The sequence below is a fragment of the Amphibalanus amphitrite genome, unplaced genomic scaffold (assembly GCF_019059575.1).
Source record: "Amphibalanus amphitrite isolate SeventyFive unplaced genomic scaffold, NRLGWU_Aamphi_draft 000039F_arrow, whole genome shotgun sequence".
NCBI lineage: Eukaryota > Metazoa > Arthropoda > Thecostraca > Balanomorpha > Balanidae > Amphibalanus > Amphibalanus amphitrite.
Window position 1 is genome coordinate 842,317 of NW_024881535.1, and position 20,274 is coordinate 862,590.

The 20,274-nt window shown below is 47.3% G+C and overlaps 1 protein-coding gene across 2 annotated transcripts; it reads right to left on the reverse strand.

Moving 5' to 3' along the window:
- Positions 1-9,089: 9,089 nt before the first annotated feature.
- LOC122374124 (protein SPT2 homolog) lies at positions 9,090-19,392 on the reverse strand. 2 transcript variants are annotated; one of them, XM_043352701.1, is made up of 5 exons: positions 19,224-19,392; positions 14,230-14,869; positions 13,163-14,103; positions 11,619-11,794; positions 9,090-9,838 (listed from the first exon to the last, which is right to left on the reverse strand). In XM_043352701.1, the coding sequence occupies exons 2-5, from the start codon at positions 14,777-14,779 to the stop codon at positions 9,610-9,612; spliced, it is 1,896 nt and encodes a 631-aa protein (XP_043208636.1). In that variant the 5' UTR covers positions 14,780-14,869; positions 19,224-19,392; the 3' UTR covers positions 9,090-9,609. The 2 variants fall into 2 exon arrangements, with proteins under 2 accessions (XP_043208636.1, XP_043208645.1); XM_043352710.1 differs by having other exon boundaries at positions 13,163-14,869.
- Positions 19,393-20,274: the final 882 nt, after the last annotated feature.

Below are 20,274 nucleotides of genomic sequence, written 5' to 3' on the forward strand. Positions count from 1 at the left end.
CTTGGTACTTGCTTGGTATCTGGAACATGCAAAAAGTACTTGGTACTGGCTTGGTACTTGCAAAGGTACTTGGTACTTGCTTGGTACCGGGTTCGCCGGGTAGGAAAACTTGCCACTCTACTCCCGACCCCCCCCAGTTCCCAGTCCCCCCAGATTTGGTATCGATCGGTGTTTGTCCGGTGTGAATCGGTCGTGAATAAGTCGAGATACGCACGGTGAATTATTTCCATCGGCGCTGATCAGAATCTTTAAAACAGAGGACCCCACGCTCATTAACTGCACGTCAATCGGCCGTGTTTCACTTTTCCCAGATCTACGTCAAACTATACGTATTTAAAACTACAGATTCTACAGCCGATTCTTCAAACTGGGGGTACCCTCGCTCATTACAGCGCGTGAATTAAGGCGTCTGTAACGCTAATGCTAAGTGAATGCGTCTGTCACGTCCTATCTCGCAAGCCCCAAGAGAAAAACCTCGCTGCAAAAACTGACCACTTCAAAAAACCCGCAATCCTACTCAAATAGTATATTAACTAGGGGATCCTGGCTTGCTTCGCGGCGCAAAAGGTTATAAAATGATGAGGCATGAAATTTGGGATCGAATGGTGTTTGTCCCGTGTCGATCGGCTTTCTAGAAGCTAAGATAATCGCAAAAAACCTGTTCGACTTGCAAAAGTACTTGGTACTGGCTTGGTACTTGCAAAAGTACTTGGTACTTGCTTGGTATTGGCAAAAGTACTTGGTACTTGCTTGGTATCTGGAACATGCAAAAAGTACTTGGTACTGGCTTGGTACTTGCAAAGGTACTTGGTACTTGCTTGGTACCGGGTTCGCCGGGTAGGAAAACTTGCCACTCTACTCCCGACCCCCCCCCCCAGTTCCCAGTCCCCCCCCAGATTTGGTATCGATCGGTGTTTGTCCGGTGTGAATCGGTCGTGAATAAGTCGAGATTCGCACGGTGAATTATTTCCATCGGCGCTGATCAGAATCTTTAAAACGGAGGACCCCACGCTCATTAACTGCACGTCAATCGGCCGTGTTTCACTTTTCCCAGATCTACGTCAAACTATACGTATTTAAAACTACGGATTCTACAGCCAAATCTTCAAACTGGGGGTACCCTCGCTCATTACAGCGCGTGAATTAAGGCGTCTGTAACGCTAATGCTAAGTGAATGCGTCTGTCACGTCCTATCTCGCAAGCCCCAAGAGAAAAAGCTCGCTGCAAAAACTGAGCACTTAAAAAAACCCGCAATCCTACTCAAATAGTATATTAACTAGGGGATCCTGGCTTGCTTCGCGGCGCAAAAGGTTATAAAATGATGAGGCATGAAATTTGGGATCGAATGGTGTTTGTCCCGTGTCGATCGGCTTTCTAGAAGCTAAGATAATCGCAAAAAACCTGTTCGACTTGCAAAAGTACCTGGTACTGGCTTGGTACTTGCAAAAGTACTTGGTACTTGTTTGGTATTGGCAAAAGTACTTGGTACTTGCTTGGTATCTGGAACATGCAAAAAGTACTTGGTACTGGCTTGGTACTTGCAAAGGTACTTGGTACTTGCTTGGTACCGGGTTCGCCGGGTAGGAAAACTTGCCACTCTACTCCCGACCCCCCCCCCCCCCCAGTTCCCAGTCCCCCCCCCCCCAGATTTGGTATCGATCGGTGTTTGTCCGGTGTGAATCGGTCGTGAATAAGTCGAGATACGCACGGTGAATTATTTCCATCGGCGCTGATCAGAATCTTTAAAACGGAGGACCCCACGCTCATTAACTGCACGTCAATCGGCCGTGTTTCACTTTTCCCGGATCTACGTCAAACTATACGTATTTAAAACTACGGATTCTACAGCCGAATCTTCAAACTGGGGGTACCCTCGCTCATTACAGCGCGTGAATTAAGGCGTCTGTAACGCTAATGCTAAGTGAATGCGTCTGTCACGTCCTATCTCGCAAGCCCCAAGAGAAAAAGCTCGCTGCCAAAACTGAGCACTTCAAAAAACCCGCAATCCTACTCAAATAGTATATTAACAAGCGGCTGCGCCACTTGCTTCGCGGCGTAGCCAGAAAATGCGGCAGCAGCCAATTTGCTTTCGAATGGTGTTCGATTTAAACTAATCTGTCGTCTGGAAGCAGAGATATGGACGGAAACGTGCAGAGGAAAATTTTGAACATAATAACTTAGTTGGATGAAATTTGGATCATACGGGATCAAGTCAGGTCAAGTCGGTCATCCCTGGTCACACTGGGTCAGGCCAGGTCACCTTCAGTCAGGCCAGGTCGTATAGGTCACCACGTCACATTGATTGGCCTGTACCACACTTCTACTAATTCTACTCATACCACTACTCCTACCACCACCCCTACCACTACCCCTACCACTACCCCTACCCCTACCACTACCCCTACCACTACTCCTACTACTACCCCTACCACTACCCCTACCCCTACCCCTACCCCTACTACTACCCCTACCACTACCCCTACCACTACCCTACTACTACCTCTACTACTACCTCTACCACTACCCCTACCACTACCCCTAATACTATCCCTAACACTACCCCTACCACTACCCCTACCCCTAATACTACCACTACCCCTACCGCTACTCCTACCAATACTACCACCACTACACCTACCACTACCACTGGGTCATGTGAGGTCACAGACTATCAGATAAACTGATAAACTAAAAAGTGTTCCTAGCCTTGCTCCTAATCTTGTCACTTTATTATTCTTAATCGTATTTGATGGAAATGTCGCTTTGTGACAAATGTGGCGCATTGCGACCAAAGTGGTGTATTTGTAATTGTCGTTTTGCCATGCATCCTTACACCAAATTGCACCTTGCACCATATTTGACAAAGTTGTGCGATTTGCGGCAAAAATGACGTGTTGTGACAAATGTGGCGCACTACGGCAAACGTGGTGCATTCGGTTAAGCGCATTAAAAGCTATCTTTATTTACCGAAAATCAACACCTTCATTCGCCTCTGCTTATCAAAATAAATAAGCTGCCAATCTGCAAATGAGAGGCACCCGCCGCCGATCGTCATGCATTTTATTGTCAAAGGCGATTGAACCCGGCTGCCGATGCCTTGAGATCCGAGCAAAATTTGGAGAAAAAACACCTTTTTCCAGCTCGTGCCACGTGCGAACCATCCACCCCCCGGGACTCGAACCTCGACACTGCACGTGCCCGTGACGTCATCAACACGCTGCGAAAATTTCAGCCCCCTCGACCGCACCGTTTGACCTGTGCACGACGTCAAAGCACCCCTCTGCACGGTGCAAACACACAGAAAGACATACAGAGTTTCATTTCACAAATAGTATAGTAGATTTATGTTTGCTTCGATAGTGTTCATCTTGTCGAAATGCTGATGGCGATGCACCGAAAAAAAAAACTATAAATATATCTGAAAAGATCAACATCAAAATTGGAGCTCATCCCAAGGTCATGACCTGACCGGAACAGGTCATGTTGCACATCAATCTATTTGTTACAGGGAGTTTGAGAAATCCGTGAGTTTGCAAACTCCCTAGTGAGTTTGCAAACTCCCTGACCCATCAGTGACTTTGCAAACTCACTAGGGAGTTTGCAAATTCACTAGGGAGTTTGCAAACTCACTGACCGGTCAGGGAGTTTGAGAAATTCCAGAGCGATTGGGCCAAATAAAATCAAATGTGTAAGATGAGGGTGGCATACGTGCCGTCCGTGATGTTAAAACAAAAGCGACTAGTGGTACGGCCTATATAACCGTCGCACGCTGACAAAAAGCTTACAGATCCTTCATTGTTTTACTGAAAAAAATGCTACTCGCGGCTATGTAAAGGGGAGGTTCGGAGCAACGTGCTCCTCCTTTCCGTCGTTTCCATCCTCAGGAATCAGGATACTGAAATCCTTCTCGTCCACGCCGAAGCCCCCACTCCGGGCTGGACAGGCAACTTTTATCTCATGCGGGCTGCTCCCTTGGAGCGGCACTGCTGCTCCCGAGGGAGCGCACCCCGTAACCGGGTGCAAAGAGTGCTTGGGGGGGGGGGGGCTGGTCGGTCTGTCAATTCGGACGGGCTCAGCCCCGGCGACTCTGCATATAGGGTGTCTGCCCAGACCAATGTCTCCCCTATAATTCCTATCATTCGTCCGACTCTGAAATGGTCTTGTCAGACCGAAAGGGCCTAACCCAACAAAACAAAAACAAACAAGCAGCGTGCGCCAGTCGCAGCTGGGCTGGCTGCCAGCAGCGCCGGCTCTCGATGACACGTCTATGGCGGAGTGGGAATGGGCGTGAATTGATGCGTGTGCCTGTAATTTAGCATAAGTGACCAACAGTGAGCTGTTTCTACTTTGATATATTTAGCCTGACTCTGGAATAGCCACACTTGAGTGGAACGGGTCTAATTGGGACGTGAACTAAATAAATGTATAACCATGTATAACTAAATAAAGCGGCGGTACATGCATGGGTAAATCACTGAGCAGTTTAAAATAAAAAAGGTATTTATGGTGTGCATATGATTTATAAGCTTTTTGTCAGCGTGCGAGGCCTTAGAGCTAGCCTCCTTTGTTTTAACATCACGGACGGCACGTATGCCACCCACATGCTGCACACTTGTTTTTATTTGGCCCAATCACTCTGAAATTTCTCAAACTTCCTGACCGGTCAGTGAGTTTGCAAACTCCCTAGTGAATTTGTAAACTCCCTAGTGAGTTTGCAAATTCACTGATGGGTCAGGGAGTTTGCAAACTCACTAGGGAGTTTGCAAACTCACGGATTTCTCAAACTCCCTGTAACATATTCATCGTATTGATCGTATTGATCAATACGTATCGTATTGAGAGTATCTTATTGATTGATCGTATCGTATTGAGCCATCGTATTGATGGCCTGAACATATTTCAGATAAGTCAATGGCCCTGCCATGTCGTCTCCATCAAAAGTTCAAAAGTTATGGTCGCAAAATATGTGACCTTTATTGTGATTTGAAGTATCTGTTCAAAGGAGGAGGCATTTGCTTTTAGGAAACACTTTAAAAGGCGTAAGGCATTTGAGTTTCTCTTCCTTGCCTGTCGAGTTTATAGGTGGTTTATAGTGGTGAAGTCCCAGGGTCAGATCAAATTGTGACTTCACCATTGCATATAACCTCCGCAAGAAAGAAAAGCTTGTAATTGACACCGTTATGCAATTTACCAACTTAAAAACCAAGAACAGATGGGCTGTAGGAATGACCGGATCTCATTGCAAGAGACAGGGTTTCAAAGCTGGACCTAGTAGAGGCGACCTGACCTGAAGTGATGTCAGTAAAAATAAGATAAAATTAACACGATACCTAAAAATTTGATTAACCCTCGCCCTGGCAGGGGGGGGGCGATGCGACCCCCCCCTAAGGTTTTTCGAAGATAGCGTAAAAACGGCGGCGCGCAGCGCCGCCAAATTTGGCACAGCCTATGGGGCAACCTTTTTACATATGACCTGAAAATTTCAGGTCCGGGTGACCTTGGGTCAGGTCACCAGGTCAGAAAAACCGGTACAAGGTCATGGTAAAATATCAATTTTCTTTTTGCACCTGTCCAACTCACATTTTTTGACTGATTTCCTTCAAACTTTCAGGATGTGCTAAGTTCACCGAGTTGTAAAACATATAGTCCGGCTTTTTTGAGGTCACTGACCTGAGGTCAGTTAGAGGTCATTACGTCGTAATGTTAAGCCTATGGGAAAATACTAAATTCGGAAAATACTGGAGATATCCGCTTCGTTCTATCACTTTTGTGCTTTGAAACCACGGTACTTAACAGCAGGTCACTTGGTGCTCCTTTGTTTGGTGTACTTATCCATGGGTCAGGTCAAATGAGGTCAACTGAGGTCAAATGACGTTTTTGCCAATAACTTGGCACATAATGACGCTAGAGCTTAAAAAATGGTATCATTGTGTTCCTGGTGATCAGCCGAATCGAATGATATTCAATATGATGCAATTTGGTTAACTTGAACTTAATTTATTAATTTAAGTTTACTTAAAATTTAAGAAAAACTTTAAGTACACTTAAGCAAGCTAAAAAGTATATCATTCGACGCGCCTTGACGTGCTGAGTTCACTGGTGTTTTTCTTTTTGCTCTATCTTAATTAGATCAAAAGTTATAAGGGAAAAACTTTTGACCTGTTTTTAGCGAAATTTTTACATTTATACCCCCCAAAACCCCCCTAAATATTGACCTAGAGCAACCAAATTTGCACATAGGCGAGAACTCCAGGGGGCCCACCTACCTACCAAATTTGGTATTTCTAGGTGTCATAGGAGCCAATCGCGAGGGGGGGTCGCATCGACCCCCCCCCCTGCCAGGCCGTGTTATGAAAAATGCCCTGCCAGGGCGAGGGTTAATGACCTAAGCATAAGCTACATTATGTTTTGCAGCACCACATGCCGCGTTCATTCTTACCAGTAGGGGAAGTTGGGGCAATGCCGGAGTTGGGGCAAAGCCGAAATTCGAGATATTTCTAAAACCGTACGACATGGATGCCACGTCTCAGTGATGCTCTGAAGCTTAAGTGACTACAATTATCGCATGTTTGTTACGAGTCGTCATTTGGAATACTTCGGCTGTGAGGGCGCCAAAAGCGTTTTCAAGGTACGTTTCCCTTGTACTATATGCGCCTTTGAAGCTGCAATTTCTTACTCATTATGCTACCGTTTGTCTGGCCAATTCGGTCAAGTAATCTTCAGCATGTCTTTGCATAAGTGTGCTGCCTATTTGAAATTTATACAGCACGTTTAAAAGTTATGGGCCTGCAAATGAAAGTATGGCTGGCTGGGGTAATGCCGAAAACGTGCAATTACGCACGTTAAAGCACGCTACGTGGACTTTACTGCTGTAGAATAGCAACGCGTATTTTTAGTCAAACAAATTACACTTTCAGCCGGCACAACGGCCTGTTACCTATAAGGAATGATTTACCTGGCATTTTCTTATTATATCACACAATTATAACTTCCAGTGTGCACCAAGCGTCCTCAAGCTCTTAAAACGCGTGTCAGCTTTGATGAATTTTGGATAAAGTTTGAGATAAATTGGCAAAACATCAATGTCGGCATTCCTCGTAGATCATTTTTCCCATTTTCGGCTTTCCCCGCAGTCCGGGGCAACGCCGAAAAAGTCAGTTCTTTGATATTTTTAGTTTTTGCGCTTAACGGTATGCGAATTCATCAAATGCGCCTGGTATGTTTGAAAGAAAAAAGACTGGCCTCTCGAATGACGCCAACAAGAATAGCTTATGTTGTCTACCTTGCGTGCTACGGGCGTCAGAAAAAAAGTATTCGGTGTTCACCCAACTTCCCCTAACAACGCAAAAATTGTGACTAAAAACGTCATTTCCCCATCCCAGCGAAAGCTAATTGTTTGGCAATGCATCAACCATGATCAAAAGGTATGGCACCAGCAAAAGTGGTCGTTGATCAGAGTACATGACAGGCTTGCAATGGCTCAGATAATGATTGGCCTTGTGGTCTTATCCTTTCTGTCCATCTCAGCGACATGATCTTTGATAAACAGATATGATTCACCTGCACGATGTGTTGCTGCACTACCATGGGTTGTTACCATTGGGTGTTCATCCATGTGTACCATTGCTTGTTAATCCATGATTGCCATTATGTGTTAATTCATGATTACCATTGCGTGTTAATACATGATTACCATTGCGTGACCCGTGGCAGATGGTAGGCATATACTGCTAATAGTTTCTTTGTTGTTTTATTTCAATTTGAAATGTAAAGTCTGACTGAACTCTTGAATAGTAAGTATTAGCCGTTTTACGGCGGCCATCTTGTAAAAATTTGGTGCAGATTAGGTGCAAATTTTGGTGCAGCTTTGGTCCAATTAGGTGCACCTTAACCCGGCAGTTGCTGGGGTATTTCGCCACCCACCGTTTGCTGGGGGGGGGGGGGCGTTAAACGCCCCCAGCCGATAACTCGAGAACCAATAGGCGCAGCGAAACGCACGAGGCGGCAAACGAAAGAACGTGACGAGACGCTTCAGATGAGTACTTTAAAGTTGAATTTTGAGGTCACAGGTCGGGTCAAGGTCAGGTCAAACACCTGAAATCGGGCTTACAGTAGCATGGACTTCAGGACTTCGCAATGGGCGCCTCTCGTCATAAACTCTGTCAAAATGGTGCACAATCCATCATATAAGGCCTACAAGAGTGTCAGCTCCATGTAGGGGTCAGTCAAGCATAGGTCAAGGTCAAGGTCAGGTCAACCCGGTAGGCACATATCCTCGAAAATCAAAACTGATATTCGCAGCCTGTGACACATGTTTTATGGGTAATTTGGGGCGTAGAACACGATGGTGACATTCATTTCATCATATGTGTACGTGTTTGGCTAAAAAAGTTCAATTTAAGAAATGCATGTATCATGGTCGTGAAGTAGTCACGAGAAATTGCCAAGATTCAGTTCAAGATTTTGGAAAATGCGGAACGATAATCAATAATCGAAGATAGCCATTTGATTGTTCATGGTATTGGCAGCCTAATGGCGTTCACGGCATGTCTGTATGTCTATTTTGTGATTTTATATGATTTTTTGAACATATGCCGTTTTTGGCCGAAAAGTCAGAAATCATGACGTCACTAAAACCTCGATATCTCAAAAATTTTCCGACCGATTTTTTTGAAACTTTGTCACAATAAACTTCAATCAATTCCCTACAGGTACCCAAAATTTGGCGCGCCTGCAACGCGCCGTTTTTATGCTATGGCCCGGCGAAAAAAGTGGGGGCGTTTAACGCCCCCCCCCCCCCCCCAGCAACTCGCGGGTTAAAAGTTATCAGTTTGGACTGCACAGGTACCTATATGCTTCATTTTTCACATTATCAGACATTATTTTCGACTGAAACACTGAAATAAATTCATAGTATGAAGATATTTGTTATAAAAGAGATTAGGTGCAATCACCAGATAGCTCGTCTGAATAAGGTTTTTAGGTTTCATACCTATGCACTGTCGTCTTTTATTCCCGCAAAGTTTCGATAAGTAAAATCATTTCATTGCAAGTGTTCAGTCATTTTCAAACACCTGCCAGGCAGCGCGGATTCATTTATTGGCTTTATTTAACTCCATACTTACACGCGACACTTGATACGGTTATCATGCACAGTAAAAGCACCACAGATGAGTACATACGGCATAGATATTTAATGCATTGTAATAGCTCGTCTCTCGAAAACATAAGTCTGCTCTAAACCCAGCTACATCCAACACTATCGATCAGCTTATCTCTGTCAGTTTCGGCGATTGCTCGGGTCTCGGGGCTGACCTCACGACTCACATGCTCCAGTCACTGTACACCTACAGGTCAAAGGTCAATACTAACGACGGATCCTGTTTCCCAGCGGTTGAAATGACAGGGCAGACAATCTGGTGGCCGGATCGGAGGCCCTTCGACTGATACGGATCATTTGGGGCTGGACTTCGAAATTCGAATTGATGCTTACGAGTACGAGACGCCATATCGATGACAGGATGATCGCTTTCCGTGAATACTCCACTTTTTAAAGCGGAGGATTCATCGTTCGGCTGCGAAGGCGCCTTTTTTGACATATTGATATTATTATCCATCCTTCTTTGTGGCAGGTCCGACTTTCTTTGCGGCAGGTCCTCCTTTCTTGGAGCTCTTGGCGCCCCCTTGGGTGACCCTGGCATACAGCAGGTTCAGGAGGGCTCGGTCGCTCATGTCCACTGCCTTGTAGAGCCCCAGAACGTTGTTGTTGTGTGGAGACCGCAGCACGTGGCTGAATCGGCAGCTCTCTGGATGTGAGCAGGTTCCTGTGACATAGTCTCTGAAGAAACAAACGGAAAACTCGCTGTAAAATGATAATAAACACTCCTGACGAAAGTATTCTGACTAACGTGTGAAGACACTGAAATGATTCTAGATCTGCCATTGTAATTGAGCTGACCTAATTACAGGGTGTCTCAAAAGTTCGTTTACAGGTACCAGCCATGCTTTTTTTGTCAATAATTCTGAATCAACAAGAAATTAACAGTCGAAATTTTGCATGGGCATTGGTAACAACCTTCCTCAAGCAGCTTCATTGTTTTCAAGCGCATTCGACCCTTCATGAGCTCACAAAAAGGGTTCACCTCTGACCATGGATCAGGCATGAAAATGGAGGTCGCATACTCGGGTCGGCTGAGAAACTCTCTGCTTCACGAGTAATGGGAATGGTTAGGTCGGAAATGACACATGGCAAAGTGTCGGCGAGGATGAGTACAACATGATGGTCATCTAATAAAAACGGTGGCTAAAATTTTTGAAGGACAAAACCATGTGAGACTAACAGCGCTTTGAACGACCCTTGTACCGCAGCAGACTCGTGCTCCGGAAAGCAGCTGAAAATGCAGTCCTAACTATTGAAAACTGACTAGAAGCTCACAGACAGAGGTTACCCAGTTTCAAAAATTGCAGGTCATCATAAAATAAAGACAAAATATCATTTAAAATTGTTTATAATATCTATAACGCTAAATTTTGAGGGGAAATAATGCGAAAATCGTCAATGCCGAGGACAAATGACCCTCCAAAAGTGTTAATTAATGTAAAGTTTTATCTAACGAAGTTTCAAGAGGCAGATCTGGAGCAAATAGCTTTCTTTTACACACAAAATCCGGACAAAACCGCACGATGGACAGGTTTTGGCCGTTTACAAAGCAGAACCTCTCCTGAGGAAAACACTCCGGAACCCAGCGAAGGTCTTGGCATTGGGAATGACGAGCGTTCGGGATTTGCAAAATTTGCAAAATGTGTCTAAGAAACAGATGGCCGACACATTCTGCTACGATATGCTGCGAAAAATTTGCCCCTGGCACTTCCCATTTGTTCAGGAATGGGGTTGTTTTGAAAAGGAAAATGGTGCTTGGGAAGTCGGCGCCAGTCATTCATGAAGGAGTTAGCGCCAGAGAAGACCTACAAAATACTCACGGATGGTGTCGATGCAAGCTGTCGGCTTTCAGGGAGAAGCGGATGTTGCCGGGGAGCTCGTCAAACCTAAATCCGACGCAGAAACTGCAGGGGATTCCCCTACAAGAGCTTGAAAACTGGTAACCTTTTATCAGCCTCCGGCAGCTGACGGAGTGACGAAAATCGGTATGGGCAAATATTTTTGGAGATACAGCAAAGGGTTTGGTTTCCAACCTTCCGAATCAGTTGTCAAAGCATGCATATTTGTCTAGTGTACACACGGACACCAAAACCTTAGATTTTTGGCAGGTTCTTATATGCTTTATTGACATGGGAAATGTGTAAACGAACTTTTGAGACACCCTGTATGTTAGGTATTTCGTAATATTTTGGGCAACTAAAGAAAGCTCGCGTCTATATGGTTCGGGAGCTGAATAAGAATTAGCGATTAAAATATTTTTTTTTCATTGGAGATAACCTTGGGACAGTATGAAAGAAAAGGAAAATTGTTGAGTTATTTGTATGTTTGTCACTCAGAGCAGCGTCACGCTCTATTAAACCCTTCGAGAACTCGCACGGTTCAAATTACAGGCTAGGAGAAAAATAACGCACGACGTTGCACGTTACCTAGATGAGAGCCGCAGCAGTAAGGTACTCACCGGCAGATATGGACACGGATGCAGCTGTTCATTCGACAGGATTCGGCCTGATTGCGACATATCTCGATATGGGAGTGATAGAACTTCTGGTTGGCGCAGCCCTCCTCGGCAAAACGGCGTCGCAGCTCCGCTATAAGCTGCGCATCGTTCCGGGATGTCTCTTCAATGCACGCAGCCTGAAACGTATTCATAATGTGTTCATAATAGGTATGCAGTTTACTATTGGGAGCTGAATATCCAAAAAGGATTTGACTAAAGCCTCAGTGCTTACTAGAAATAGAGTATATGTACATATGTAAGTTCAACAACATAACGCCTTTTAGGGATTTCTTAACACTCCCCTCCCTTCTAACTCGGCTCCTGGCCCACGTAGCAACACGCGGTAAGCGGCATTTGAAAGAACGGCCAAAATCAGGACGAAAACACTTTGTTATTTTCTAGGTCAGGTTAAAGTTCAAGTCACCAGAGGTTGCCAAAGGTAAAATGTTGGCTATTCAACATTTTGGAAACTGCCAGCGGCTAACTCGGGAACCGATAGAGCAACAGAGCCGCGAAAAAGCGCATTCGATAGCTCTTTTAACGCTCTTTCGCTATTATGCCCTCAGATTTGACCTCAGGTCAACGGTTTAGCCTCCAAAGGTCAAAAACTAAAAAAAAAGTTTTCGGCAAAAACTTTTGACTAAAAAAAGTCACGATATTTCTGTTTCCAGCATCGTGTTCCTCTCGTCGAGACGCGTCGAATGAACTATAATTTGACCTTGGAAGGTCAACTTGAAAATTTGACCTCAGGTCAAGGTCATGACCTGACTGGAAAAGGTCATGTTGCATATCAGTCGATCCGCAACGTCGAGCCAAACACATCTGAAGCGTTTCCCTCGCTCTAGCATGCCTCTATCAGAAGTTATTAGCGAAAAACTGTTGGAAACTATTGGTGACCTGAGATGACCTCGGGGGCGTAACAAGGAGTCACAGTTGCCATTTTCCAGTTCAATGTGTCAATTTTACCTGCATCTCGCTGTTTGAGAGTGTCTAGAATGGTGTTCGTGCAAAACAGACGCTTTTCAATTTTCTCCCATTGACTTTTAGGTAATCGGAGAGGCCGAAAAATTGACCTGACCTTAGGTCACCGATATCAAAATTCCCAGATATACATGTCATAGATACAGGTACTCTTATCAATCGCTGAAAGGTGCAAGGCAATCGTTCAGTCGGTGTAGCTATGACGAACATTTCTATTTTTCTGAGGCGAGGTCACTTGGCGTGACCTGGTGACCTGACCTTTGGCGACCTGGGTCTGAAATTTTCACAACATGTGCGGAAAAGATGCACGAACAGGTGTGCCAAAAACGGCGGCGCTCTGCGCCGCTGTTTTTTTTGGGGGGGATATCGAAGGAAAACCACAGGGAGGGTGGGTGGTGTTCAACCCCCTCCCCCCCCCCGGCGCGGGTTAGGTCTAAATTGTGTGGGTCACCTATTTCATTCTGATGAAAGTCAGAACTCTATTCACGGTACCGGTATTCAGCATTCAGTATTCAACAACTCACCTTGTTATGTTCGGACTTGAGCGTGTGCTCGTTGCGGCATCTGTGTCCAAATTTGCAGATTCCGGCCAGGAACAGTTTGCAGAGGTGCACCTGGCCGCACGCCTCCTTCTTGCAGCCGTTTCTGGTCCAGTACTGTTGACAGAGCGCCGGCAGGGGGGCGGCGGCCTGCCGAACGGACTCCGCAGGGGCCGGCTCACGAGCCGCCGCCCGCTCTCCAGCGGTCCGCGCTGCTCCGGTGGAGGGTGCGATCTGACCCCCGCTGGCCGACCCTGTCTGACCGCTGACCGCCGCTGTCTGGCCGCTGACAGCCGCTGTGTGACTGCTGGCCGACCCTGTCTGACTGCCGACCGCCCCTGTCTGACTGCTGGCCGCCCCCGTCTGACTGCCGACCGCTCCCATCTGACTTCTGGCCGCTCCCGTCTGACTGCCGACCGCTCCCATCTGACTGCTGGCCGACCCTGTCTGACTGCCGACCGCCCCTGTCTGACTGCTGGCCGCTCCCGTCTGACTGCCGACCGCTCCCATCTGACTGCTGGCCGACCCTGTCTGACTGCCGACCGCCCCTGTCTGACTTCTGGCCGCTCCCGTCTGACTGCCGACCGCTCCCATCTGACTGCTGGCCGACCCTGTCTGACTGCCGACCGCCCCTGTCTGACTGCTGGCCGCTCCCGTCTGACTGCCGACCGCTCCCATCTGACTGCCGACCGCCCCTGTCTGACTGCTGGCCGCCCCTGTCTGACCGCTGACCGGCCCTGTCTGGCCGCTGACCGCCGCTGTCTGACTGCTGACCGCCGCTGTCTGACCGCTGACCGACCCTGTGTGACTTCTGACCGCCGCTGTCTGACTGGTGACCGGCCCTGTCTGACCGCTGACCGCCGCTGTCTGACTACTGGCCGCCTCTGTCTGGCTGCTTACCGCCCCCGTCTGACTGCTGACCGCTCCTGTCTGACTGCTGGCCGCCCCTGTCTGACTGCCGACCGCCCCTGTCTGACTGCTGACCGCCCCCGTCTGACTGCTGGCCGCCCCCCTCTGACTGCTGGCCGCCCCCGTCTGACTGCTGACCGCTCCTGTGTGAATCGCACCGCCCGCCCTCGTTGCACCCTCTGCGGCTGCCCCTGCCATTTTTCCCTTAGTGTGTTCATTTACTTGCTCCTGCATTTTTAACTGATTCTTTTGGGTCTCTTCTCTGTGAGCCCGACGTTCCCTTTCAAGTTCTTCTTGCATCCTACGCATCGTCTCTTGGGATTTTGCATGTGCTTCTTGGTTAGCTGACGCCATTCTCATGACCATCTCTTGCATTTGTTGAAATTTCCTCTCAGAGTCTTCTCGTGCCTTTCTCTCTCTTTCTAGTGTTTGTTTCATCTCCTCCTCCTCATGTTGCTTCTGTTTTTGCTTCATTTCTTCTTCACGTTTTTCGTGTTCTTCCTTCTCCTTGGCTTCATTTTCTTTTTCATTTTTCTCTTTCTTAGAGTCGTACCAATCTTTTGCTACCTGTACTACCGCGGGAATAAGGTTGGCGGCAACTGTAGCAGCTGTGGCTGCCATGCTTTCTTGTGGCTGTTTCGAAGCGGTGGATTTTCGTGGCCTGCTATTGGAACTTTTCCCACGCTTAGTCATCCCAGTGTTGAGGTGTTCAGTGATGAATGGACGATGGCTAGTTGTACTCCACTGACAGTGCCGAATTAAATTGGTTCCATCTCAGGTAACCTGAAAAGGAAACAATCACGTTAAAAGGCCGGATGAGTCTTTCGTCATTTCTACGAATAACCCTCGCCCGCACTTTCCCATCCTAGAATGCACATGGGAGGGGGTGGTTGCGACTCCCCCCCCGCGCCATTTCGTTCCTGCTGGAGATAAAGCTTCGCGTTAACCATCGCCCTGGCAGGGGGGTCGATGCGACCCCCTCCCCCCTAAGGGTTTTCGAAGATAGCGTAAAAACGGTGGCACGCAGCGCCGCCAAATTTGGCACAGCCTATGGGGCAACCTTTTTACATATGACCTGAAAAAAAATTCAGGTCCAGGTGACCTTGGGTCAGGTCACCAGGTCAGAAACACCGGTACAAGGTCATGGTCAAATTTCTATTTTCTTTTTGCACCTGTCCAACTCACAGTTTTGGACTGATTTCCTTCAAACTTTCAGGATGTGCTAAGTTCACCGAGTTGTAAACATATAGTTTGGGTTTTTATGTCGCTGACCTGAGGTCAGTTAGAGGTCATTACGTCGTAATGTCCCAGCCATCCCAAATGGGGCCCACATGGGCTGGAAGTGGGGCATCTGAGCGAATATGGGCTGGGCTACATCTGGGTATGTCATGTGCGTCCAACTAGGTCCCAGATGGGCTAACTTTAGGGGAGAGCGGGGAGAGTTGTATCATGTCCAAGTTGTATCAGGGCGAATTGTGCCAAACTTATCCAATAGATAGCGCTCGTGACACGACCAGCCGACAACGTTTTCCGGGCGCCATCTTTCCCTGTACTGTCGTGTGGCTGGGTGGACGCGTCTCGAGGTGAGAGCCGATTTTATGTTTTTTTAATGTCATTCTAAAAAGGTGAGTTGCAAGAAAATGTGTGTTTTGGGCATTTAGATGTGCACAAATTTGAAAGATCTCCGTAGCGGTGGTGAGGGTAGGTTCTAAGGCTGCGTGAGTGAAAATGGATTACTCCATCTGTCCGCTGTTTTTGAGCACGAGGATGTTTTTTCCAAGATGGCGGCGAGGTACATGTTGTATCAGAGCCGGGTGGGGTATGTTGTAACATGTATGTATGTATGGGTATGTTGCTTTTGATCGCGAAAGCTAAGCCCTGTCTCGCGTTGGTAGGTAGCTAGTCAATACTCGTTCCATTTCGGCACAATGTGTTGGCTTCTTTGCTCTTAACGGGCCATTGCATTGACCTAAGTTTGGTCTAATAAAAGTGAAGCCTTTGAGTGATATACATTGTATTAACCCCATTTAATGTTGTTGTTATGTTCAAAACCAGTAGCAAGCACACTCCCTGAAACGTGAAATAACTAGTGATACAAATTACCCCACCATGTGATACAACTTGTGGTAACCACGTGTGTCGCCGGCCGGCACGGGAGTTCCCGGCGCAGACCGATTCGCGCGCCGACTTGTGACGTCGCTACCCCGCCCCGGCGCTGGGGAGGCGGCCCAGGACGTGTCTGTTCGTGAACTTTGTCCCATCACGATGCGACCGCGTGTCTGCGGCCTGCGCTGCCGCAGTGCGTCGGCCAGTGACCAATCCGCGCTCCGATCGGCAGCCACGTGGTGTCCGAGTGCTTCTGCGCATGTCTGGACCCGGCCCGCTGCGTCGGGCCGCGCGCTACCCCGGGACTTCTGGCCGAGCTGTTGGCCCGAGCAGACGCGTCACGTCTGGCTCCGCGATTTGGCCCGTACTGTCCGGGATTTATAACTTAGATTAGGCAGGGCATATTTGGCAAACGTGGATTTCATTCTCGTCTCTTCGTCGCTCCATTGTCTGATTCGTTGTTTCGATTTTTGCCTTCGTTTTGGAACTTAAAATATAACAACCCGCTCTTTTAATTAATTCTTTTACTTGGGGCCGTTTGGATCGAACTGATTGAATTTATGGAACACGCACCAGGTTGATATTCTCCATTTCTGATTAACGTAAAATCCAGTCACTGATATGTGGTGAACAGCCCCACAACACCACAAACTCACCCAAGCCATGGGGCAAGTTGTATCAAAAACATTGTTCTATTCGGCAGATCGTAGAAGAAAAACTGGTAGAGGTAGCAGAAAAGTTACTTTGCACAAAAAAGCAGAAGAATCAAGGAAGGAGATAGTATGGAAATAATGAGTTTATCACGGATAGTTACGAGGTTATGGGTCTCGGAGTAAAAACTGATACAACCCACCCCACTCTCCCCTACGTGCTGGGCTTGGCCGGCGCCTCCAGGCTCCACTGTGCCGCTACCCTGCCTGATCTGTGCCGCTACCCTGCCAGACTCCTGATCTGACAGCCTCCTGGGCACACCCCTACCCGCGTCCCTGCGAGGTCGCTGATACTGTGTTGCCGGCGTTCGTTGTGTGGTGGCGCGGCCGCGGGGCGGCCGCGCGCCGGCAGTTGGTGACTATGCTATAAATAGACGCAATACGGCGCTGCCGGACCGGTCGGGCCTCTACACAATCGTTACAAACTTTTCTCCTTTTTCACAATAGGTAGGTACAGTCCACAGCAGAAGTAATGTGTGGTTTCAGTCATGGGTATGTTCTGCTTGTGAAGCCTAGGAACGATCAGCCAGACTGCAACGAGACTTTAAATGTAGCTTACATGTATCTTCACCCTTGCAGCTACAACTTTATCTATTGACGTCTTCTTTTCAATCAGTCTGCATTTAAAAATCGTCGGTCAAAGCCATCCGTTGAGATTGGTAAAACCATACATACATTACTTTAGCGGTGGGCTGTACGCATCCACGCTTCCGTTCTCTATCGGCCGCCGGCCGTCTACCTGCAATGGTAGCGTAGTGTAGTGGTTAGGGTCCCCGCATCATGTTCCATAGGTCTTGAGTTCGGATCTCTGGGGATCTAGTGAGAGGCAAAGGCTACGCGGTTCTCTCACGTGTGACCACATTGCTTTTTGGGATTCACGCGGAAATAGTGTACGACATAAGCTAGGTACCAAATCCCAATTAAAATCCATGTGCGCTTTTTGCATGTGTCCGTGTGAGTCCCAACTGGGGAAGCCCGTGTGAGACCCATATATATATATATATATATATATATATATATATATATATATATATATATATATATATATATATATGCACATACATATATCCCAGCAGGGTCCCATATGGGCCCCACTTGGGCTGCCCATGTGGGTCCCAACTGGGAAAGCCAATATGCGGGCTCAATACGGGCCCCAGAAGGGTCCCACATGGGCCCCGTCTGGGGTGCCCAGATGGGACCCAGTTGGACGCCTATGACATTCCCATCTGGGTCCAAGGTGGGCAGCCCAGATGGGTCCCAGTTTGGTGCCCACTTGGGGCCCATGTGGGCCCCACTTGGGAAGGCTGGCTGGGGTTAAGCCTATGGGAAAATACTAAATTAGGAAAATACTGGAGATATCCGCTTCGTTCTATCACTTTTGTGCTTTGAAACCACAGTACTTAACAGCAGGTCACTTGGTGCTTCTTTGTTTGGTGATCCATGGGTCAGGTCAAATGAGGTCAGCTGAGGTCAAATGACATTTTTGCCAATAACTTGGTACATAATCCCGCTAGAGCTTAAAAATGATGTCATTGTGTTCCTGGTGATCAGCCGAATCGAATGATATGCGATATGATGCAATTTGGCTAACTTAAACTTAATTAATTAACTAAAGTTTACTTAATAATTAAGAAAAACTTTAAGTACACTTCAGCAAGCAAAATGTATATCATCCGACGCGCCTTGACGTGTTGATTTCACTGGTGCTTTTATTTTTGCCTTATCTTAATTAGATCAAAAGTTAGGAGCGAAAAACTTTTGACCTGTTTTAAGCAAAATTTTTACATTTATACGCCCCAAAACCCCCCTAAATATTGACCTAGAGTAACCAAATTTGAATAGGGGTGAGAAATATAGGGGGCCCACCTACCTACCAAATTTGGTGTTTCTAGGTGCCATAGGAGCCAATCGCGAGGGGGGTCGCATCGACACCCCCCCCCCCCCCCTGCCAGGCCGTGTTACGAAAAATGCCCTGCCAGGGCGAGGGTTAAGACCAAAAAGATTCTTTGGGAAGAGTCGAATCCAATGATACCCAGTTTTAGTTGGGAAATAGGTGCCAGGTGGAAATAATTTTGATGAAGTTCATCGTCTGTAAAATCAAGGTGCGTTAACCAGTATTATCTGTAATTCAGCTAGCAATTATCGTGCCTTGTTTACAGAGATGTTTACAGTGCAGGTTGAACTTAAAAAAACTATATTTCAGCACTTTTCTCCAAAATTGTAGCTCATCCTAGAATGCATCGCTAAGCAATTAAGCATACTCACACATAACTATGTAAAGCTCGACTGCGGGTCCCGTTTCAGTTCGTGATCATTCTTACCTTAGTCTGACCGGTCAGCCGGTTGGGGTTAGCGGTTGGCCCGGTGGAGAAGTCTCTCGGTGTCACCTCTGCCCGGTGAATGCCGTGCCCTCGACCTCCGGTCGGCCAGCTAACCCGTGCTCTGACCGTGACGCTATCACCGAGCTGATAGGTGGTGTCATCTCAAACAATATGGGCGCCAGGTATCGCCCCGGGGTCCCCCGCCGCGCGGATCACTTAAAATAGCGCCATCGGGGAACGATACGAAATCGACCGGTCAAAGTCGGCGAGCGAACCGCTATCAGGGAGCCTTTAGAAGTTCTCAATACGGTTCTCATCATCATAAAATAATATCAAAGACAGCTATATGTGTTTCAGTTTTTTCAAGGTCAGAATCCAGAATGATCCATGCACCTTTAGTAACGTAATCTTGCATGCACCCCTTGCTACTTAACCCGCGCCCCACTGGGGGTCCTGGATTTCCACGCCCTGATGGGGGGGGGGGAGAGAGGGGTGTTTGAACACCTACACATAACTCGGGAACCAATAGAGCTACAGTGCCACGGAAAAGCGCATTCGATTGCTCAATTAATGCCCTTTCTGACAAATTCTCTCAGATTTGACCTAACGTCAACGGTTTTGCCTGCAGGGGACAGAAACTGCCAAAATAGCCGATTTTTTTTTTCAGAAACAGTTTTTCTGCAATAGCCTTTGACCCAAGCCGTGCACGAGGTTACTTTTACCGGCATCATGTTCCTTCCGTCAAGACGCATCGAAGGAACTATAACTTGACCTGGAAAGGTCAACTTCAGAATCAGAATCAGAATCAGAATATATTTAAAGCTCATCCAGGCATTCACTGGTTTTTCATGTGCTCGCGTCAACAATATGGACAAAAGACGCTTAACCGGTAAAAGCCACGATATGGGTAAAAGACACTTAAAACATGTAAAACAAAAGTGGGAGTGCTAAGATCACAATAAAAGCTCCTGTGCGTACATATATGTGCGTTCACCGCCGCGCCGTGCTCAAGTATTTCTTGACGGTCCCTCTGAACGCCGATATGCGGGTC